General features: G+C 32.4%; 1 protein-coding gene across 5 annotated transcripts; it reads right to left on the bottom strand.

Moving 5' to 3' along the window:
* Window positions 1–683: 683 nt before the first annotated feature.
* LOC117105227 (serine/threonine-protein kinase ULK2-like) lies at window positions 684–24,322 on the bottom strand. Of its 5 annotated transcripts, none has more exons than XM_033246303.1 (25): window positions 24,226–24,322; window positions 23,587–24,071; window positions 22,810–22,899; window positions 22,562–22,603; window positions 17,974–18,043; window positions 17,808–17,858; window positions 16,386–16,511; window positions 15,878–15,951; window positions 15,034–15,194; window positions 14,539–14,621; window positions 14,353–14,400; window positions 13,926–14,152; window positions 12,177–12,213; window positions 11,479–11,536; window positions 11,113–11,190; window positions 10,334–10,481; window positions 9,836–10,013; window positions 9,578–9,702; window positions 8,987–9,188; window positions 8,240–8,445; window positions 7,510–7,661; window positions 6,614–6,732; window positions 5,637–5,836; window positions 5,156–5,246; window positions 684–3,807 (listed from the first exon to the last, which is right to left on the bottom strand). In XM_033246303.1, exons 2-25 carry the CDS (start codon window positions 23,674–23,676, stop codon window positions 3,740–3,742), a joined length of 2,724 nt encoding a protein of 907 aa, XP_033102194.1. In that variant the 5' UTR covers window positions 23,677–24,071; window positions 24,226–24,322; the 3' UTR covers window positions 684–3,739. The 5 variants fall into 5 exon arrangements, with proteins under 5 accessions (XP_033102194.1, XP_033102195.1, XP_033102196.1 ...); XM_033246304.1 differs by having other exon boundaries at window positions 23,587–24,068; window positions 24,226–24,312; XM_033246305.1 differs by having other exon boundaries at window positions 23,587–23,681; window positions 23,892–24,304.
* Between the last annotated feature and the right edge of the window lie 391 nt (window positions 24,323–24,713).

Here is a 24,713-nt window from a genome sequence, read left to right on the forward strand (position 1 = left end):
CAAATATTATCTTTACCAACCAGCTTTTTCAGAAGTAATCGATTTGAATCTCTTACGTAACTTCCTAACAAAATCATTTCCGTTCTTCAGATACAAAACAAATATAGGTCTATGTGGGAGAGGTGAATGCTATTAAACTTATGTTATCTTCCAAAATAGACTACAACCCGTCTTTTAAAACAACTTCATCAGAAGTTTAAAAAAAAGTTCTTGGAATTGTTACAACCCATAAAACTTTAGTGATGGAATGAAATTTAATTTTCATTTTCTTGATATTATTTTTAAGATAATTTGATTGTCTGAAAAACATGAAGGCACCAAAGCATTGGCAAGGTTTCAGGTGTGAAACATGCTAATCACAGAGCCATTTAGGATTTTAGAGCTTCTAATTTTTTTGATTTCATAGAGAAACATTAAGTACAGCATACAAAGCTATTGTACCAAAACATTGAATTGGCAGACCAAAAGGAATTCGGAGAATTGATGTGATGCCAAATTCCATTTCGCTGTGTTTTGTTCCATTCACTGTATTTAGGTTCCTCTTGTTATTTTATTCTGGAAAGTTTTTATGCATTCAAATACAATAAGAAAAAAAAAAGGGGGTTATTTTGAAAGACCAATTTTTGAATTTAAAGTATAGATGAGATTAATGTGAAAGCAATAAATAAAACCAAAGATTCAAGTTAATTGCTGAACCAGATTTAATAAATACATATACAGTACAGAGGGAATAGATGTTACCTTACAAGGTTGATTCCAACACGGGTATCAGCGGAGCCAATACTGTTAGAGTAAAATATTTATTAACACATATAATTATATCTTGATAATGATGATGTTTATGAGGATGATCATTACAATGATGATGATAACATTAATAATAAAAACAATAAAAATTAATATTACAATAATATCGGTCTTACACAGCGCACCATACCAAGGCATATACACACTTTACATTAAAACTATCCATTGCATATTGCATATTGTTATCTTCATTTTTTCATCAGGTTATAAGGACCACCCACATTGGTTTACATAGCAAAGGAATTTAGAAGAATTAGAATAGAATAGATTAACTTATCAATAGAATACTCAACAGACAACACCGGCAAGCGATATAACAGAAACAAAATTGGTCCACTAACGCTCAGCTAAGAAATATTTTTGCATTTTAAAAATATCATAAATAAAACAAATGCAGCATTAAAAATTGTCACTAATTTCATGAATAAAAAAACCCCTATTCATATATATTAAAAAAGTATGTGGAAAAATTCACACCTGCTATCATACAATTATAAAAAGACATAACTACATAAATACAATATTAAATATTCAATTCACTTCTTGAAATATCTATGGTCTACTAGCCAACTAAAATAATCACACATATACATATTAGAGCGTACAAAGGGTGTCATAAATTAAAAATAAAAATAAACACATTCTTTCTCATTTGCGAAAAACCTATGAAAAACTAATCCTCAGCTTTCATACAGCGTAAATAAAAAATAAATACATTAATAAAATTGTGATTACTTTGAAACTACAGGGGTGAATCCAAAAATGATTTTCCTAGGGAGACAAAAGTGTGAAGTACATAAACAGTCCGAGGAAGAGAGGGTTGAGGTGTTCCCTTACCTACAGTAAGATTTTAAACAATCGTTAATCAAATATAATACATTTCTAGATAAATTACAATTACAACCAATTTAATGATTTAAATTTAACAATTACCATACTACTACTATCCAGTGAGTTAACAAAAACATGAAAAAAAAACCAAAAAACAAACCAATAATTATTCACATCAGTTGTTTTACTTTTTATACAAAGAAATCATTAGATTATGATAGGTAGTCTTCTTATTTAAATATTAGCACCATTAAATCATCAGCACACTACAATACACATTCACTCAACACTAGCTCATATAGACAGCTTAGGGTGAAACACTACATGAGACTTGCTTCACGCCTTCAGCCTACTTGGCCCTCAGCCTATAGGGTCTCCATCCTTCAGGTGCCTAAATTCTTGTTATGAGGCTGCCTAAAGATGAAGACCGAAACTACTCTATTAATGCCCTGCCTGGATCCAACACTTCAGCTGGATATCATCAGAATAAATTAATAAACTAATCTAGTTAATGAATAGTCAGTTGCTTACATATAAACAGACACTATCTAATTTAAATTCAAGATAATAAATTACTTACATTGTATATTACAATATGTCTAAAGTTTTCAAATGAAAATTAGGACAAAAAAAAAATTGTTCTTGCCGAATAATTTGCATTTAAAACAAATACCCTTAAATTTTTACCAGCAAATTTACGGATTTTCATAAAAATATTTGTCAAAAATTGATTTTTATCTGTTATTCATTAAAATCAACAATTCAATATATTTTATGATTTTTTGAGGTTTAATTCCAATTTTGTTGGTTAGCACTATATATTAATGTTCATTTTGTGATTGAATTATTATTACTGTACAATACAATTCCTGATGGAACATCTGTTTAGTCCCTTGTCTATTCAAGTATTGTATTAAATTGTTTAAAATACATATATATAGACTTATATACTTTGCTTTTTTTGGTTTTTTTGTATTACATATATATATTTATATATTTTTTATATAATATATTATATATAGAGGAAATTTTTATCCATGACAAACATGACCTGTTGATTGAGGAAGCTTTTTTCCAGATTTATTAATCTTAAAATTTGTTTATAACATCCATATACACAACAATAATTATTAATTTTAAGTAAAATTAAAAACACAGGTGGTGTAGTGCATCCTCTGATGACAACACAAGCATTTTGTTTGGTAAATTATGGCTACATGTTCAGCCAGGCTTGACACATTCTGGTTGAGAAAGTTGTAGTCTCAACAAGCCTGCATTGACTCATGCCTGGCTTGATATCTCTCTCAATCCAGAAAACTCGACCTAGTAGGCAAGTATGGCTGGATTGTTAGTCTAAACGTAGCATACATATGCTGGCAGTTTGGTGGAAATTTATATCTCCCATGATTCAAAGGGTATAATTCTCCATAAATTGCCCTATAAGATATCTCATACTTTGACATGAAAGTCAATCTTTTAATTACTTGGAAACTTAATTTTCTGAGATTGTTCTTCTTCCTCTTTTGATCATGCTGTTAATTTGCCAGTGGTGGCACAGATACAATCTTCCAACTACTAATAACACCCAGGAGTCCACACATTCAACATCAAGATTTCTATTACCATAGCGAAGGTATTTCTGTGGCTTTCTATGCGCACAAGTAACTTATAAAAGCCTGATCTTTACAAGGTATTGTTCTTCCTCAGTTTTTTTTTTCTGTACCTTCATGGCCACTGCTTGTGTGTACCCCAAAAGGGTGAGGGAAAAGTTCTCCAGTTTGCTCTCAGTATATGCCAGTGTCCATCGATAGGCTGGCCTCTGTGCCCTAAATTGCATGTAAACAGTCCAGTGATGTGTTTCTTTCCTGGTAGCTTTTCGGTTTCCATTAATTTTTGTTTCCTTCCTTCTGAGCACTACTGCAGCGGATATGTGCTCTTTATAAATCGTATTATTACTTATTTTATTTGTGCATTTTAACCGACTTATACGCTTTGATAACTTAAGCTATGTAAATTAAAAACCACTATTGCTCGCCTTCTCAATTACAGCAGTAAGTTACACTGTTTCCGAGTCATCCAATTCCTCCTAAAAAATTAGCCCTCAGTATGTGACAGGCCACTGTACTTGCCTCTCTAGATATGTCAGTCGTTGGTCCAAAACCTGCTTATCTGGAAAATATAAACATAACCTTTATTATTACCATTTTCAACAATTATTTTTAGTATAATATGTTTATGTACTTTGATGCAGTGAATTGCAATAAAGGGTAAAAAATTAATCTACTTGCAGTAACTTCATAATAATAATAATAATAATAATAATAATAATAATAATAATAATAGTGTAGTTTTATATTGCGCACATATCCATCTAATGTAAGATGCTCAGGGCACTTGATATGTGGACTAGGAACTCGATCAATGACTTTCTTCGCCCCTAAGGGTCCCTTCGTGTCTATGCTACCCGGTAACCCGGTACCAGCAACTCTCGTTGTCCACCACAGGGGCTGTCTGTTCCAGTACACCGGGGTATCCCCCTACTCGTCTTGAAGGATGTACTGGGTTCTTTATAGCGCACACAAGCCATTGTATACACTGGGCCTACGGTTTATAGTCCTTATCCGAGAAGACTTGTTCTACCACCAGAACCATAGGCGAGCGTGCCGTTCGAACCAGCGCCGATATTATGGCTATAGCTTGCGGCGCCTCAGCTAACCACTCAGCCATTCGACTCACCATAACAGGAAAGATTATCCTCTGCTGTTGGTCAAAACATAATTTTACTGATGATGATTATGAAGATGAAGATTATGGCACTCACACTGATGAAAGTAGCAATAAGGTGAGTTGAGCTAACCATGTGCACAACTTTTGAGTGGCTATGTGTTCAGTGTAGTGCGTCAAGCCAGGCTTGACAAATTCTGGTTGAGAAAGTTGTAGTGTGAACAAGCCTGGGGTTGACTCATGCCTGGCTTCATATTGCTCTCAATCAAGAAAACTCGACCTGGTTGGCTAGTATTGCTGGAGTGTTTGTCTAAACGTAGCCTAAATATGCCGGCAGTTTCGTGGAAATCTATATCGCCCTGTGTTTCTTAGCGTATAATCCTCCATCTTTAAGTAACAAGGTCAAGTCTAGAGACCACATTGTTTGTGTGCTTGACAACTTTATATTGTTTTTTTTTTTCAGGTGAGTTAAGTGTTGGGGGGGGGGCGGGTGGTGTAGATGGTGGCACACTGAACAAGACTGCCTTTTATGGACCTTTCAAACTGATCAATCGGAGCAGCACTATGAATACGGGCGTGTCTCGCATACACTTGCGCTGTTTCACCAATGCACATGCTTGTGTATGTTTTTTACGCTATCATTTGGTGGGGGGTCTTAGCAACAATATCCAAGGGGGCAGGGCTTAGAGGAAGGGTCTATTCCAGTGACCAGGGAACTGAAGCCTTTGCTTTTTGGGCATTAGACACTAATGTATTAATTAATAGATAAATAAATGATAATAAGAATACTTACAACGCTGAAGTACCATGCTATCTTTGGTTGACTGTGGCTGCAACAGCAGAGCATTCATTAAATTTAATCCTGTTTTATAACGTGAAATACACTATAAAAAAAAAGGGAAACAAATGTTATCAGTAAAGATCTTCCTAGATAGATTTACAAAGCACTCTACCACCTAAGCCATGCTTTGTTTGGTATTCACCCCTGTCTTTCTCTGTCAGCAAGGGTATGCTATTATCATCATAACAGTATTGATAAACTTTTGAGAAGAAAAGGGCAAAGAAAATAAAACTGCGTATTGTTCGGTGTCCAGAATGACTGCTCTAGTATTTTATTTTATTGAGGGCCCATTGGGAAATACAAGTGGGAGGGAGGAAAATATGAATGAATGAATGAATTAATTAATTAATGGATGAATGGAGATGAAGGAAATGAATAAAATGAATGAAAAGCATCCATATCCTTAATCAATTACCAAAGCAAAAGGACTGACCTGGATATTGCTATCATTTACACTATGCTCGTCCAGGGCAGTGGTCAGGCATAGTTCAATAGCATAGCTGTACATCAGCAGCTCAGCTGTCATTGGTTGTTTCCCTTCTGAGAACTTTAACGGTTCAAATAAACTCTTGTCGTACACTTCCTTCGTTTTTTGTAAGCATTCTTTGTAGTATCCATGAAGCTTGTTGACAACTGTAATTAGGTGTGAAAATGGATATTTAATGTCCTTTTTTGTGATCTAGGATAGGAGTATTTTTTGGAGTGAATCACACCAAGGTTAACCCACAAAGTCCGAACACTTGTTTCCAGTGGGATCCTTCTCGTTGTGAATTGGGCAGTACACAGGGAGACAATCCCCTACTGTTTTTTGAAGAGTGTACTGCGTTCTTTATTGTGCACATGTGCCATAATGTAAAAGGGCTTAAAGGTCTCATCCGTAACTTGCAATTTAGCCCTCAAGCTGAAACACAAGGAGACCAGTGATGGGAATTGAACCGGGAACCAAGAGATCTACATGGTTCAGTGCAAACACAATGGTACCTTCAATTTAGCCAATTGAGATATGCCACTTTCATAAGCTTAACTATTTATTATCATTTTATACTAAAAAATTATTTAATATTAAAAACAACATTACTTCTCTGAATCTAAAATTTTATTTTCTTTCAACTTTCATAACATTATATTAGGATAAATTATATATTAATTACAATATCATGACATTTTATTATACTATATATTATTTATTTATATTATTTATTAATTATTTATTATATCCTTTATAATTATTGCATTATGTGTTTATTGTAATATAAATTATTATATTATACTATAAATATATAATATACTAACTTAATATGTGCATGGAATTATATAATTATTTTATTTATATAATTATTGTATTAATATTATATAATGATATAATATTATTACATTATTTATTAGTTATTATTTGAGGGGAGGCCTTACCGGTGCACACGGCATTGGATGGTTTAAGAGCAAGTGATGCAAATTTCTCGCGGGCTCTACGTAGACTATCTTCAAGGTATTCCAACACCTTCAGGTATAGCAATAACTGCTCCAATTGTCTAATGAAGAAAATCAGTGACAGAATATATACATTTATAGTTTGATGGTTTAAATGCTCAACTATCAATGCCCTTACCTTGGTTGAAATCCTTCAAACGGATTAATAATAATAAAAATACCGCATTTCCAAAGTCCTATGAGATGTGGATTAAATAGCATCGTATGTTTTCATCTAGTAACCAATAAAATATGTAGTAGATCATAAGGGAGGACACAACAGAAAAGAGAGAATGAGGAACCAGACAGGGAATTGAGGTGTTACAAGTTGTATTTCTTTGGTAGCTTAGCAATTTTTCAGAAGGTGGGGGCCTGGGGTGGGAGACAACATTTTGGCGCAGCAGGAACAGTTTGGTTTCCGAACCTCGAGGTCAGGGTTTCAATCTCTCGCTGTGCACTGCATTTGTGTTTTTGAGCAAGGCACTTTATCTGCGTTGTTTCTCTCCACTCGGGAGTATAAATGGGTACCTGGTGGGCTTGACTGCTACTGCGCCAATATGGCAGCAACACATGTGGACCCAATGACCAGGGTAACCTAAAGGAAAGGCAATGTATAAATACCAAAAAAAACAAATATCTACATCTTGTCATTGGAACCAGCCACTCTGTGACAGTTTTCTATCTACACGTATCATCTATTAATAGTTATCTACATATGAAAAAAATATACTCTATGTATTGTTATTCATTTTCATTATTCTCCAATTAAGAAGAAAAATGTTTGCAAGTCCAGTTTATGTATCATCTTATAATTATTCTTAATTACATTGCATACATACCTATGAGCATCACTAACAAATACTAGCTCATCCCTTGCTCTGTGCATGAGTGACTCTGCTAGCGATGTTGTGCGCGAACTGGCAACTTCCAGAACTGCTTCCACTATACCGAGCATCTTGTTCAGGTACTCAACGGTCTCGGTATGTTCAGGCTGTGGAGGGGAATAATTGTAATCATGTAGTTATGTATGGAAAAGAGGTTGAATGTTAGTCCACTTGTCAGGTGACATGCTATATCTTGATTTCATTGGTCTGTGTGAATGATCATTTCCGGTTAAAATGAACATAATAATATTTAGGAGATAAATAAATGAGACATAAAAATGATATATTTTACAATGATGTCCTAGCCACATAAGCCGATAATTTGGGAACCACACCATCAAAACTTTTCTGTCCATATACGGGCATGATAATGTCACATGACATACAATATATGGGGCAATTCAGTTTTTTAGTAGTGAGAAAATTCCTGACATATTTCAAGATTGAACACAAAATCTTGGAACAGGAACCTTTGCCACTAATCCACAATGTTCCCCATGAAATTATCCATTGTAAATAAAATGAAAATATATGAAAAGAAATCTTGCAAAATTCTCAATGATTTTAATGATCAGGGTAATAATTTGAAGTGAATTATTACATCTTCTGTAAATAAAACAAAATTTAAATAAAATAAATCAAATGAAATCTGCATAAATATATTTAACAAAAAAAAAAATCAGACCTCAAGCAATGTTTCTTCAGGGAGATCAGGTGCAACAAACTGGATGAAGCCTTCCATATTGGGAGGAGATGCAGCAAATGTGAATGGCAAGGATCCTTGTGTTGATGATAAGCTATCCCTATGGGCTGAGCCCCGCCGGGAGATGCTTGACAACCCTGATGAGCGGTTAAAACCAAACATTGGCGGGCTGGCACTGCCAAATCCAGCTAGAACAGAATAAAGTAGGAATGGTTATCTTTGTAAATAGTTTTATTTATTTTATAGTATTAATTCTTAACGACAACATTTATTTGTAGCTAAAAAAAGTTGTGTAATTAAATTAAAGTTTTAAAAAATAAATTAAAATAAATACTTTGATTAATTCTAATCTAATCACCATCACACAAATGGGCAAATCCATTATTTTCTTGAGGGTATGCTGCAGTTTCACCCAGCATACACAACCTGCTTATGGTTGGTATTCAGGCAGAGGCTCTAGTTTTTATATTGTTATTAGTCTATTTGCAGGTGAAATATATAAATATCCAAGCATGCTGAAACACTACCAAATAAGAAAATACATTAAAATATAATTCAAGAAGTGCTATGTTAAGTATGGCTTCCATAAAATTGCTACACTGTTGCTACAGCGTTTTCTTGATGCAATCAACAAAACACTTTGATTCGACTAATAACCTGCATTGCCAAAGCTGTCGGGGATAGTGCGTAACAACTTTATGGAACCATAGCTTTACTACTGAGTCATACCAGTGAGGAGGTCAACACTGTTGTTTGAGCCTGATTTTCCAAGGTTTGAGAATGCTGCTTTGTACATAAACTGGTCGGACAGTCTACCAGAGCTGGCGCTTTTGTTGATGCTCGAGTGCGACGAATAGCTTGAACTTCGATCTTCACATTCTGATAGTGTTTTTCGACGGGCTGTTCTTCGATTAGAAGGTATACTTAGTGGCTAAAATAGATTTTAAAATCAGAGCATTATCATTACTTGAATAATCTGTAATGCTATAACTTTTCCCTGTGATAATATAATTAGAAAAATTTTAAAAATCGGAAAAAAAGCGGATATAAAATAGAAAGTATTGTTTACCCTGACACAAACACACATATACACCTACACAAATACTAACTATTAGCAGGAGTAATGCTTAACATTGGTACATGGAATTTAAATAAAAATAGCTTTGTTTGTTTTCTCCTACCTTTTCGTCTCTCTTTTCCCGGGGGAGGAGCCTAGCCCTGTTGGCCTCTTTGATCCGCTCCTGATATGATCCAGGGGACATACCTTCATGGGTTACTCTAGCATTTGCACTAACTGAATCAACAAATGAATAGATTTACCTTTGATTGTGCTTGTAAAGTTGTGTGGTCATCATCAAATGATTTCTTTGTTGGCGATCCTATAATCGGTGGCAAGCTCATTGGACTCCCTACACTCACTGGTGACCCTCTAGATGGACTTTTTACTGGAAGATAACATATTCATAAACAACTTATAGACAAATACAGACAATATACGTATCATTTATACATAGTACTGTAAACAATATATACTAAGATTGCTTAGTAATCATTGGATGTGTAGAATAAAGATCCTACCTGACTTCGTTTTCATCAGACTTGATGGGGAGGTAGCACAACGCTCCCTCAAGGGGCTCTCTTGCTGCATGGACACGCGGTGCATCAAACCAGGCCCGGCCTTGGCATTTGTTGGCGAGACGAGGCCAAGGCCTAAAACTGGACTTGTTGACTTGGAGTGACTGGAAAGGCTATGGAACTGAAATGGAAAAGCATTAATAAGTACCTGTATTTGATATTATCTTTTTGAATTCATGCTCAGTGCCTGGTATATTTAAGCCAAGTTTTAGAATCTTCTATCTATCCAAAGTATGGCTTCATCATTACTTCCCATCCTTAGATAAGAATATACACATATAATTATTTCAATTACGTGACAGATCAAGATATTCACAATATAAATTTACAGAAACTACAATCAACCATCTAAGAAAGTTGAAAACATAACAATCCTGCAGTGTCTGTCTGTTATTGGATTTACTAAGTTAAGATCAAGATATAAATGTAAACAATGTTTACCTGCGGCGCACTTCGACTGTAGTTGATAGTTGGTGTAGTTTGGCTTCCGGATCCATGGCTTACATCACGTCTAGTACGAGGAAGGGACGTTACAGGAATTGGTTTTGATTCTGGGGATGGAGTGCGTTGAAGTGGAAGACTAGTTGGCCTAAAAATACAAAAAAAAAAATTGAATGATTAAAGATATACTGTATTTAAAGCACTCAATTCAAGGGTCAAATAAGAGACAGATGGAAATTATTCTGGTTTCAAAGATTTATTTAGACTTTTAATAATAAAGATACTTAAATTGATTACCAGCCAATTTATTGTACATAAAGGACATACAACAGTTTTTTTTGTGTGCCTGTTAATTAGCGAGGATTTTTTTTAATTTATAAATATTGGACTTTATTGATATACATTAGGCCCTACAGTAGTTACACAGTGTGAACATTAAATGATGTGACACTGTCTGCTGATTGTCAATGGCAGTTTTAAAATGATCGTCATTAAAAATGATTGGTTGTGCGCACGCAATGGCTTTGCTTTCTCTACAGAATCGCACCAACTAACCAGGCACAGTGATTGCCCGGCTTAATTCTAATGCTTATAATTACAAAGGAAAAGCAAAATAATGGTTTTAAATAAATCTTTTATATAGAAATTAGGTTTTTGTACTGCTGTATTTTTTCAGCCATTTGCAAAAATAAAATCAATGTGTGTATATCAGAAATTCAGTATGCTAAGGGTTAGGAAAAATAAACTATGTTCTACACTATATCAACAAATAAACTCACCTATTTTCAGGTGTGGTTGGTTTTGATATATGTACAGGGCTTCCTCCAGGTGATATTGTAAAGGTAACAGGTGAGTTGCTATAAAAAATAATTCAGTTAAATTACATATTGATTATAAAGTTGAAGTATAGTGACACTGCACTGTGTCTACCAATTCCATGCATAAGTACATAAAATTTAATGTATTCTGCATACCAGCATAAAGCTACACTATATTCACTGCAGTACTACAAACAATTAATATGAAATCATGAAAGACGGATTGGTAGAGACTAATTTAATGAAACCCACTACATATCATTTAGCACTGTGTCTTTGTTTAGTGACAGTTTACAATTAAATTTATGTTCATGAACAGTTCTCTACCTTGTTAATGCAATAAAATCATTAGAAATGGACTTCTTTTGTGTACGATTACTACTCTCTGAAAACAAACAAATTTAATTTGGATATGAGAATGTAAATAAAAATATTTAAAATTCATGCTTGTATGAGAAAAAATGAATAAATTAGACAATTATATATATATCTGTCTCTTATACACATCTGTTGTGTGGTCATCATCAAATGATTTCTTTGTTGGCGATCCTATAATCGGTGGCAATATTCTAATATTCTATAAACATTTCTCACTTCCCATAAATGCCTCCCACCCAAACATATAAAATTAAATTATTATGTTCCCTCGCATCATGAATATATATACACCCCTCCACAACCTCATACATTTTCCTACACTTTGATTAATACTGTACACACCTTTTAGACCATACATTCAACAATTGATATCTTAGGAATGTGTTATGCATAATTTGCACTTTGACATATGAGTAACTGCAATCTGTGCATAACCATTTACTAACGTTTATTTGTATATTACTTATTAACTCTATATTCAGGCATAGTTCATCATAAGCTTGTCAACTTTACAAATCCATCACTCTATAAACTGATGTCCTCATCAGTTATGTACGGAATGTTTTAGACTATTGTAAACCGAGAATGTCGCCAGACTTAATTCTAGACACAACAAATTGTTATTTCTATAAATATGTAAAAGTTACCTGAATTATTACTTGGAGGATCTACAAAAACAAAGTCCTGAAAAACAAAAATCAAATGACATAAAAAAGGTTTCTGAAACATTTTATATTATCTGTATGATGATAGACATATTTAGCACAAAATAATTTATGTAATTTTTCAATTTTATTTCTTATTTCGATCAAACAATGGATTTATAAGGCGCATAATACAGCTGTCTCTGTGCGCGAATAAAGATAAAACAAGACCAATGAAGTGAAGAAAGCAAAGTCGATACGCTGGGCTACTTGTTCAGTCGCAGAATTATACCTCAGAATACAGAATTTGAAGCTAGAATGGTGTGACTGGAAGCAAGCATCTTAATAACCAGGCTAAACCTCTACTACTGAAGCCCCAATTGCCCTTGACATTTTTTGGTAAAACTAACCAAGATGCTGGTTATTTTTTGCCATAATTAGTCCAATGCGAACAGCCCAGGAAAATTACCGCTCAGGAAAACTTACAGAGACTAGTGGATTGTGCCCAGTAAAACTGACCAGGATAATAGTTTACTGAGCCAAGAAGTCCACTGGAAACACACATCTTGGTTAAACTTCCCCAGTAATTTGGGCGTTAATAATAAATAATAAATGTATATGGCAATTTCCAGTAGAAAATTGTTACTAAATGGAGATGTCACAGATTAGCGCCTTCTATGGTATATTTTCATCGCTCGGTTAGTTTTACCATTTCTTGCAGTAAAACGGACCGGCTCAAAAATCTGACAGCAGTAAGATTAACCCATTGGAATGAAACCTACAGTTTCAGAAAAATCATCCTTTTCCAGTCCAGTGCAATTGTGGCTTAACAATAATTTAACAACAATATGGCTATAATTTTTATTTAATATGCTTTATCTTTTTTCATTTTTACTGTGTTAATGTCACTTTTTTTTTAGTGTGCTTGTCACATTTTGTTTGTTTACTCCACTTTACCACTTTGTTCGTTGCTTTTTGATTGTTTTGTTGGAGATTTTATATTGATATTTCATTGTGTATTTTTAATGTTAAACTTCAATTTGCAATAAAGTGTTATCATATTCGAAAACAATGGACAAGCAATTCAATCAATATTAGTGGCATGACAAGGAAGCGATATCACAGGACATGGGAAAGTGGAGGGAATTCAAAGTACTATCCACAGGATTCAAAGTATTGATTGTTATATTGATTCTGATTGTCAAACTGAATGATGAATAGAATTGTACAAAGTTAGACAATTAACATCACTAATCATTGGAGATGTAAGCTACAGTATTTTACTTACTGATGCTATGGCTTAATGGGCAACCCCAGCAGGGAGAAGGGGTCAGGAGTGCTTAGGCTCCTCTGTCCAACAAGCGAAGCCCTTCCCTCTCCCCCACTAACCAAAACTTTTCAGATCAAAAGAATAATTACATGAGTTTTACACAAGTTATACAGCCACTTAGTAAAGCTTAAAAATAGAACAAATGTGTCAAGATATTTTAATGTGCTATGTCCTGGAGACCTGCATCTGGGCCCCATGGGGCTTCTCTTTCCTTGGCCTCCACAGCAAATTATAAGACCTGCCGGTCAGACTGATTTCTCCCCTTTGATATGAATCCTAGACCCCCCCCCCACATTATATTTGACCCTTATTATTTTTACATCATATCCCTCTATTAAGGTAAAAAAATATATGAATATGCATTCACTAACTAGTGTGTTTGTAACTGCTAAAAAAATTGTAATAAATAAATCACTTCTTACTTCTTCTAGTGGCCCTACTTCTGACCCTATACTTGAGGGTGTACCATACTTGTCCGTGTATCCCTCCAGTAAAGACGTATCCTGCATTGAATGTTTCTTCTTAGCTATGTAGTTGTCTTCGGGGGAAGATATCGGCATACCAGAGAGCGGGGAAGCCGACACTGCTTGCACCTCGGGAGAACTGGAGGAGAATGAATGGCAACGAACTGGCACTGGAACGGGAGAAGCTGGAAAAATATTAAGCATGAAAATTAATGAATACTTTTCATTTAAAAATAAGGGATAAAACTAATAGATCGATTCTTTCCTTTTTGTTTGCTTTGTGCCAAACAGTAGCTCAATAAATAATTTGTACAGTATATGTAAAATACGTACAGAATACATGATTAGTAGATTTTAGTAGATTAGAAAAATGGAAAAAACTTACTTGTGGCAAGATTCTTCTTGGTCAGAAACGAATGCGTAAAGAAACTATCTGCAAATTGAAAAAAACATTCTCATATTAAAGCAGCTGTTTATTTGTCCTTGTAGAAAGAACTTGAAAAAACATATTTATTTTTCATTATCAGTTTTTCAATAATGAATTCATGTACTCTAATAAGTGTTCTCTTACCCCATTCTATACGTTCTTGAGCATTCTTCTTTAACAGGCCTATCAACAAATTCTTCAAGTCTTTTGAGGTTTCTTTAGGAATACTACACCAGGAAAAAAATAGTTAAGAATTTATGAGTTATTTAGCCAATTATCTACTCATTCATGTATCAAGAGCTTTGATGAGGATAATGATGAAGATAATAATGATGAAAAGATGATAACAATGATGATGATGAAAAAAAGATGATGTTGATGATTATAAAGATGGTGGTGATGGTGATGATGATGACAATAATAATGATAATGATGACAATGAAGATGATGATGACAATGAAGATGATGATGATGATGATGATGATGATGATGATGATGATGATGCTGGTGATAATAATTAGTACGATAATAATTTTTAATACATATTGAACATAACATCTTTGTTGTATTGATATTTTTTTTACAAAAATAAGCACAAAATGACTAATCTTATCTCTATTTAGTAACAACATTTCTTACTTTGGAGATACATTTTTAGATTTGAGGTAGAAGGTTTTCAACTCTTGAGGATTTGAGGCTTGAAAGGGTGCTTTGCCAGTTAGACACTGGTAGATAATGGTACCAATGCTCCACAGATCAGCCTTGCCATCATACTGCTGCGACATGATCACCTCGGGAGCCTGCAAGATACATCATTACCAATCTTTTTTATAACATGTAAACAATGATGGAAGATTGATGTTCAGTTTATTTCAAACTAAAGCATATACAGTATTAGCAACTATACTATACATAATATACTAAAATATATGCTATTATAGTATTACTATTACTGATACTATATATGCTTTGTGTTGTGAATATATAGTAGTAAAAGTGATGTAAATGTAGATGCAACTGACCAATCTGAATGAGTTATTTAGAGATCAATACAAATTCAATCAATTCGAAGTGTTTTTTATTGCAATTTGTAAACAAATTGAAGTTTAACAATCAATATAAGAAGTAGACAAACAGGAAAAATACCACATGAAAATTAATTAAAAAATTCAATATACATGTTAAAAATTTAAAAAGGAAAAATAGGTAAAATTCAAAAAGTAGAAAAATTACTCTTGGTAATTATTAAATATAAGACAGGAATAGACACATGACCAAAAGCATGCAAGTTTAAGTATGTTTATGCTGTTGTTTTGTCTGATCTTATTCAAGAAGTGGGGCTTAGCGTAATTGTCCATTGTGTCTGGAAAAAACAATGTAAATCACAAGGGGCTTTAGTTTTGTTTAGAGCATGAATATTACTCAATGTGATTGGATAAAATATGGTAAACATGCATATCCTTCAAGAAGTGACAAAGCATACCATATAGAGAGGAGATCCACACAGTGTAGCTGCCATTGTATCACCTTTCAGTGATCTCGCAAAACCAAAATCAGCTGGAAAAAAATTTAACAGTGATTCATTTTTATATAATGTATACTTTATGGTATGTTATTTTTTCACCATAAACAAGCATTTTTTAATTAAGCGATACAAACATACTGTATAGATTATTTGATAATTACAATGGATGCCCACTATAAAATGTGGTATTTAATATACCTTAATGAACAATTAATGTATTTCAATAAAATACATGACATTGGACATGTTATGTATTGACTATATAAGAAAAAAGGGTTTGATAAATCATTATAAGCTGGATTAAGGGGATTTTTCATTAATACAAGAACATGTAAATGAGTTTAACATGTTTGATGGAATATACTAAATGTGTGCAATGTACCACAATGAAATAGAAGACTATTTATATAATTTTTTTTATCTAAATAATATAAATTTTTCATTTTGAAAGTTAAAGATTTCTTACCAATTTTAATTTTGATTTCACTTGGTGACGGTTCTTTCTTCTCACTTACGTAACTGAGGAGGAGATTCTGCGGCTTTAAATCCCGGTGAATAATCCCCTTTAAACACATGGCTTTCATCGCTTTAGCTGTAAAGTATTTTTAAATTAAACCAAATAAATCATATTTTAAATATTAACCATATTCAGATAATAAATGTGGATTTAAACAAAATGGAAATTAATAATTTATTGTGATGAAATCTACATCAGAAGCAAAATGAATCATATTTTATATATTATCCATATCCGATATTATGTGTATTTCAACATATGGTAATTAATCATTTAATATCATAAAATCTACATTGTTTAATTGAATTTTTAATTAATGGCTTAATTAATGTAACTGCACCCAGCAAGGACAAAGTAAAAACAGAATAAAAAATATCCTAGTCAATTAACTGATGCATAAATAATATTGTTAGAATATTCTTTGAATTTACCAAAAATTTGCTGCTAATTAATTTCAGAATTTTAATATAATAAGCCTAGCAAAAACTGAATTGTTTCAATATGTAAAAATATTTGAAGTTGTTAAGAGTTTGATTTTTTTAATTAACGTGTTTAAGCCATGTCCAGACTACCAAATCTTATTTGACAAGAACATGGGGCATGCCTAAATATAGTCATGACACCACCTTATATAGGCACATCATGACTATATATGGGCACGCAACAGTCTTTTCTCAAGTAGAATTTGATAGTCTGGACTGGCCATTACCTGGTTTTTTTTTTGCAGGGATATTTTTGTAGATTTTATCACATATATTTTTTGAAATGTCGTTGATGGTCATCTGTTTTCATTGCAAACATAATTTGAAGTAATCAGTAGATTTGTTTATATTTATAATTATTTATGTATACTTCATCCAAAAAATATATATATAAAACAGTAAATTTACATTATAATATGAGATATATTGCAAAGATTGGTATGGTTCAAGAATCTTAAAATTGGAAAAAAGAATAAATACTAAGAAAAGCAATTAATTATATTCAATAAATACATGAATGTCTGATTGATTGATTAATCTTGAATGAGTGTAAGACTGAATATCATTAAAGGAACATAATGATGAATGAATGAATGAATGAATGAAGAATGAATGGATAACGAATATTGAATAATAAATAAACGGAATGAATGAATAATGAATATTGAATAATGAATAATGAAGGAATGAATGAATAATTTAATGAATGAATGAGAAACAAGCATGCAATGACAAAGGTCACAGATAACAAAGGAAGGATAATTGATATAAATAAAGATAAATGTAAATTCTAGATCAAGTAATAAATTATAAATTCATTATTTTCTTGCATCATGACATGATGTAGAATTGTTATCAATAATTTCAGAAAAAAAGACAATCAGCTTACCAATCTGTGACAAAAATATTCTGATAGTGTCTTCACTTAGTGTTCTTTTCACTAAAATGCAAGTAAAAAAGAAATAGAAATGGTACAGAAATCTACATAAGAAATGGGTATTTCAACAGTTTTTTTCTTGCGGCCTAAAATAGAAGGAATCTCATTTGTAAATTACCTTGCAAATACTCTGCTAGATCTCCGCCATTGCAGAATTCCATTACAAGGTACACATAACTGCTTGTTACCTATAAGACAATATATGATTCAGATTAATATTAGTAAAAAAGGGATTTTAATAAAAGGGATATTAAGAAATAAAATATATAAGAAATATAATAGCTTTTAACTAAAGCCCCTATCGCACTGGACTTAATTTGGTCAAATTAACCGAGTCACTGGCTAAATTGACCAAAAAAAATCCAATCCGAACGTCGGCTACAATTCCCTCAGGGTTAAATTAACCAAGCCGAATGGTTAATTTTACCGACCTCAGCCTGCCCAGTAAAACTTACCACGGTCTCGGTTAAACTAACCACGCTGGTCAAGAAGTCCAATCCGAACGTGCAACACGGTTAAAACTTCTTCCATGTTGACACCGCTCGAACAAAACCGGAAGTTGAAGTCACTAACTAGCGCCCTCAATAATATTTTTTATACACAAGGTTAAATCTTGGTAAAACTATGGTAAAACTAACCGCGTGAATAATCCAAGTGCGAACAATGGTGAAATGTACCCATGACTCTGGTTAAATTTACCATTTTTTTAAATCCAGTGCAAACAAGGCTTTAGACAGTCTGTGGCTATATTGTTAAACAAGTCTTAAACCAAATTTTTAATTCTAAATACATCCACACATAAATCAACACCTGTCTCTTATACACATCTAGATGTGTATAAGAGACAGGTAGTAAAAGTGATGTAAATGTAGATGCAACTGACCAATCTGAATGAGTTATTTAGAGATCAATACAAATTCAATCAATTCGAAGTGTTTTTTATTGCAATTTGTAAACAAATTGAAGTTTAACAATCAATATAAGAAGTAGACAAACAGGAAAAATACCACATGAAAATTAATTAAAAAATTCAATATACATGTTAAAAATTTAAAAAGGAAAAATAGGTAAAATTCAAAAAGTAGAAAAATTACTCTTGGTAATTATTAAATATAAGACAGGAATAGACACATGACCAAAAGCATGCAAGTTTAAGTATGTTTATGCTGTTGTTTTGTCGGATCTTATTCAAGAAGTGGGGCTTAGTGTAATTGTCCACTGTGTCTGGAAAAAAACAATGTAAATCACAAGAGGCTTTAGTTTTGTTTAGAGCATGAATATTACTCAATGTGATTGGATAAAATATGGTAACCGCGTGAATAATCCAAGTGCGAACAATGGTGAAATGTACCCATGACTTTGGTTAAAGTTACCCTGGTTAAATTTACCATTTTTTAAATCCAGTGCGAACAAGGCTTTAGACAGTCTGTGGCTATATTGTTAAACAAGTCTTAAACCAAATTTTTAATTCTAAATACATCCACACATAAATCAACACCCAATCAGAATAAGGAATTGGGTTAAAACTGGTTTAACAATTGCCTTTAATTTTATTGATGTTCCTAGATTCAGACCTTTATTTATAAACAGATAGGATTTATTAATTAAGGGAATGGGAGATTCATGAGAGCCACGGGTCATGGGGTACCACATGCCTTCATGGGGTCCATAAGAAGAGCTGTGTGCTGTTTTGGGCAAAGGCCTTCAGATTCAGAGCTTAGAATGCAAATGGTGAATTCCATTATTATTTTGATGGTATTTGATATTTCATTTTGTTTACATTAACAGGAACCTATTATAGAATACAGTAGCTTTCCTATAACATACAACATATTGGAACTCTTAAATAGTTTACCAATTAATTCATCCATCCATTGAAAATTGTTATTTGTCCACACGCCATGCACACTCTACATGATAGTTCCGTGGTAATACTGTACAATGCCTACTGAGTGTGACCATGGAACTATCCAGGGACAAAAAAAAAAAACGTCACTACTCAACTCAACTAAACGACTATCTATGTTTACAAGCATTGATCTTGTGAAAGCAAACTATTAATTGTTATTACCATTATCAATCAGTAACAGTAATCATATTGTTTTTTATATCTATTAATTATATTTACTAACCAGGCTTCATGGAAAAGATAGTAATAATACAAATAAATAAACATAATCTACTATGAAAGGGATTAATGGCTGACCATGGTTTGACACTTCGCATATCATATTAACAGCTGTCCAAAACTCACTGACCTGGATCTAATTTACATTCAATACTTACTCAAGCCTAATGCATATATCGCCCAATTAGTAGGCCTAAACACTATCAACATTTAGAGATAAAGAGACACCTGAAAATACTTGAATTGAAAATGAAATCACCCAAAATGCTTTGTTCAGCTAAAATGTATATGAAATGTAAGATTTGCATCAAATAAAATTACAGTTAATGAAATTGCAATTAGCAAGGTGTGTCTTTAACCTTAAATAGAAAATGTATATACATTTAATATATATAAAAACATAAAAATATATATCATGTAGTCAAATTAACTATAATACCATATTATAAATAATCTATTAAAAAAATAATTTAAAAATGATAAAATTATTACATGAACAATAATAATAACGTAAATAATAATTTTAACAAAAGATAAAATAATGGTTGATGAATAATATTGAAAAACAAAGTTAAAAAAATGAAAAATACAATACTTGGTCATGCATTACCATGATATTACTAATTTCAAATAATAACATGTTCTTTACAAAGGATCCATGTCAAAGGTTAATATCCTTCAAATTTCAACACAAATCAAAAGGTATAGGACGTACTGACAAAAACGGATATATATGAGCAGACAAAAAAACAAAACATTTTCATTTGCAATTATTTTATATAATACCTCAAATTTTCTACAACTTAACATGTTACTCAAACATGAAATAACTCTAGATGAAGATTCAAAAGTGTTATTTAACTAGATGTGGTTAATTTTGTCAGTGATGTAACTTAAAGGATCTCCAGTAGACAAGCATACTTTCAATACAGGAAGAGGACTCCACCCATCAACCTTGATATAAATAAAATTGACCTTGTAAAAAGGTCTGAGGTCTGTTTGTACTGTACATGGAGGAATTGGTTTGTAAGAAAAACAATTTTTTTTGCATTTCTTAGGGCCTGTTTCTACTGGAAGGAAATAATCGATTAAAAATCGCGTTTTCAAAAAATCGCTTTTATTCTCGCAGTAGAAACAGGACCAGTTTGAAAAAAGCGATTTAAAAATATCGATTAAAAACACGCAATGGATAGCGTGTTTGAACGGCAAATAACCGATTTTGGCTGTGCACCTTTTAGCTGCAACACAAAAAAACGATTATCAGGTGAATTGCGACCTCCAGGTCAATCACTGCAAAGACTAGATCGTATTAGGCGCGAACTTTCAAAAACAATTTGTCCTCTTGTTCATGTCCTAGGCCTACAAGCTAAAAACGTCAACAAACATGAGGAGTGACGAATTCGTTTTGTAATTATTTTGTGGGGGGGGGATATTGGGCCTAGGACTCTCCGCTCTTTTGGGCCTACCGTTGTCCTCGTTTGGTCGTCGTTCACAATTGTGCCGATGAGCACAGCCGAAAACATTTGCCTTCTCTCCCCACATCGTATCTTACTTCTCGTCATCATGACAGGAATGAGAAAGATACTCTCCTATACAGGAAAACAACGTGTTGTATAAACAAAATGGTGACGTAATTTCCGTCACGAAAACCGATTTTCGAAAAATCAAAAATGTAGTTGATATGCCAAGTACAATACTGTATCTGCTACTTATGTGAAGGAAATTATTTGTTGGTGTCATTTTTTACTTGTCAAGTGTGTTTCTGGCATGGGACCAAAAAATAAAGTAATCACCATTTTTATTCATGTGTTTTTTTTGTACAATATTGTTGATCTTATCTTTATCATATTAAGTGACATTTTTAATTGAATTCCATTCCAAACATGAATAAAATAACCTTGGTTAGGTCTTCATGTAACAAAGAAATACCACAAAAAACATTCCTTATACAGTAGTAACAAAGACTCTCCTCGGCTACTCTCCATGGAAATATTTATTTACTAACAACTATACCTTTAACCTTTAACCATTATATGACATTATCACAGCTTGTTAGTTATGGCAAGTTTACAAGTATGAACAAAAAGACTCGTGTTTGTAAATAAAAATCACATGATCACCTTATTTTGAATCATAGAGGAAAAATGAATCATATCAGTAGGTAGTTACAATTCTTTTAATTAGACCACAATGATCTGTCATCATTGAGAACAAAGGCAATAGAGTTACAAGTCAACCACAATGGCATGATATTCATGAATGAGATACGATCTAATTCAAAGAATTCCAACTATCAATGAAAATTACCATATTATTCATTGTTACATGTCCATTGTATAACTAGGAGGCAATACAAAACTTTATTGACACATGCTCCATGTATTTTACTAGCATAAAGTTTTAAATCCTGTGGCCTAATACCCATGTCCCCTATTCTCCAAAATCCTAGATCCACTTTGAATTTATAAATCCTGTGTTTAATTACAGTAGAAAAAAATATATTTTGTTCATTTTGTAAAGTATCTTCATGAGTATGACATAACCATAAACGTAATATTTTGACTAAAATATGACTTACCTTACAATGGTAAAGTGCCACAACATTCTCATGAGCAAGTTGCTATAAAAAAAAAAAAAGAGAGAAAACAAATTAATATTTACACAAAAACATAAGACCATGCAATAATGAAAAAATTTGAAACAAAGAAAACAATTGAATTGACATTAGGATAGACCACAAGCCTATCATTCATGATGTTTATATTTTGAAGTTTAATAACACATTTATGAAGCTAAATTACCAAGATAATTATTTTAATGTATTACCTGTAATATACTAATTTCCTTCTCAGGTAATGTTTGAGTTTTTGACAGATTTTTCTTGTGAATGCATTTAATTGCCACTGATTGATGGCTCTGTAAGAAAATATATAACTCAGTTACATAAAAAAATGTATACAATATTACTCATAAGAGTAACGTAAATGAATTGTAAAGAACTTACATCATCATCAACATAATTTAGGTTAATGAGTTATCATTTTTGCTATATTATATTCAGGTAATGGCATGAATTATAAACATTTTTTAGACTAGCTTTTTAATATCAATATAGGCCTAGCTATATCATATGTTCAGCCTATGAATATTGTTGAGATACAAAACCATAATATGTAATTTAATAAACTCATAAAACAATGATGGAAATTAATATTGAAAAACTTCAACTAACTAGGCATGCTGTCAAAGAAAGAGGCACTGCTTTAGAAAGGATAATCTATTTCGTATAGCTTAGTACAATAACAATTAATTATAAGTATTAATATAGGCCTAATTAGTAATTACTAATCATATATTTCATATATAATTATATATATACAGTACTTACAATTGCTTTTATTTGATTGCAGTTTATATATTCAGGTCAGAAATTCCTTTGTTGTACATTGCAATAAGATGTTCATTTGTTTAATCATTTTTAAATATTACATGATTTAACATGCAAAAAGGAGGTTCATGATTCATGGTTAAAAATGACAGAAATCCTTCATTCAATTCCAACACTAAACTGATGAAAATAAATGAGGATTATTAAGAACAAACCTTTCTGTGACGGCCTTTGAAGACAACAGCAAATGCTCCATGTCCAATCAAATCTTTTTTATTGTATTCAAAGTCTCCAACACACTCCATATTGACTATGTTTCAAACAAAACGAAGGACAGACAGCATTGAAGAAGCTTCTAAGCCTTGCCAAGATGTTTTAAGTAGGCTCTGTCAATGACAATAGCCTAGCCTGGCGCGCTTATACGAAGGATAGATTAGGCCTAGCAATCAAAGATCTTTTGGTTTTGATCAAATATAAGTTAGCATTTTCGACATTCACTCAATATCTTGCTAAAACGTACCCAGCTTAATATGCCTTTATTTTATACGCTTTTCACCAGTTTTACCATGCCATCGTATGAATGATTACCACCAAATGATGCAACACTGATGTTCTAGATATGCGACAGAGATGATCATTAATAATATTGCGTTCTCGTATTAAACAAGGGTTGGAACACTGCCATCTTCACTGGTGGCTGCTGAAGAAATAAACACAGAATCACTTTCTCTTTTGTCACAAAAAGCAAAGTCCAAATAACAGCAAATACAATTATATGGTCAATAATTAGCATATAATAAGGTATTGGAAACGATTAAAACGACCATTTATGATATACATTCTTCGATATGTACGTGCACTTCGTTTCAAATACCAGATTGAACAGCAGCTGATTCCTTGCTTGTATTTTCTTATTTTTTGTCTGATGTAAACATTTCCAAATGACCTTTGACATAATATCTAGAGCAGTTTGTTTTGATTGTATGGTGTGATGTATAACGCCAGTAAACATTGTACTCTTGGTCAATAACAAAGTAGTTCTTTCATATATCTTGAATACTTAGATCTTTTTCTCGAATATATATTTAGAAAATAATAATATTATTTATTATGCATTTATTATAATGCAGAATTAAAGACTATTGTTTAAATAAATTGATGTTATTAAGAAACGTACTGTACAGATTGGTGAGCTGATTTATGTTATCGGGGAGGACACGCCTACGAGCTTTAATTTGTTTATATAACAACTTTTTAAATTTAAAAGGGACTTAAAGCATTATAAATCTAAATAATTAATATGTATTATAGTTTATATTATATTTCCAATTCTAAAAAGGAT

This window comes from Anneissia japonica, unplaced genomic scaffold (assembly GCF_011630105.1).
Source record: "Anneissia japonica isolate Jap-2015-1 unplaced genomic scaffold, ASM1163010v1 scaffold287726_len2788222_cov184, whole genome shotgun sequence".
Lineage (NCBI taxonomy): Eukaryota > Metazoa > Echinodermata > Crinoidea > Comatulida > Comatulidae > Anneissia > Anneissia japonica.

Coding starts and splice junctions, on each gene's coding strand:
- LOC117105227 (XM_033246303.1), bottom strand. CDS start 23,676: ATGGAGTGTGTTGGAGACTTTGAATACAATAAAAAAGATTTGATTGGA. Junction 10,482..11,112: donor CCAACCACACCTGAAAATAG/GTGAGTTTATTT, acceptor TTGTATTTTTAG/GCCAACTAGTCTTCCACTTC. Junction 8,446..8,986: donor CAGTGTTGACCTCCTCACTG/GTATGACTCAGT, acceptor ATTCTGTTCTAG/CTGGATTTGGCAGTGCCAGC.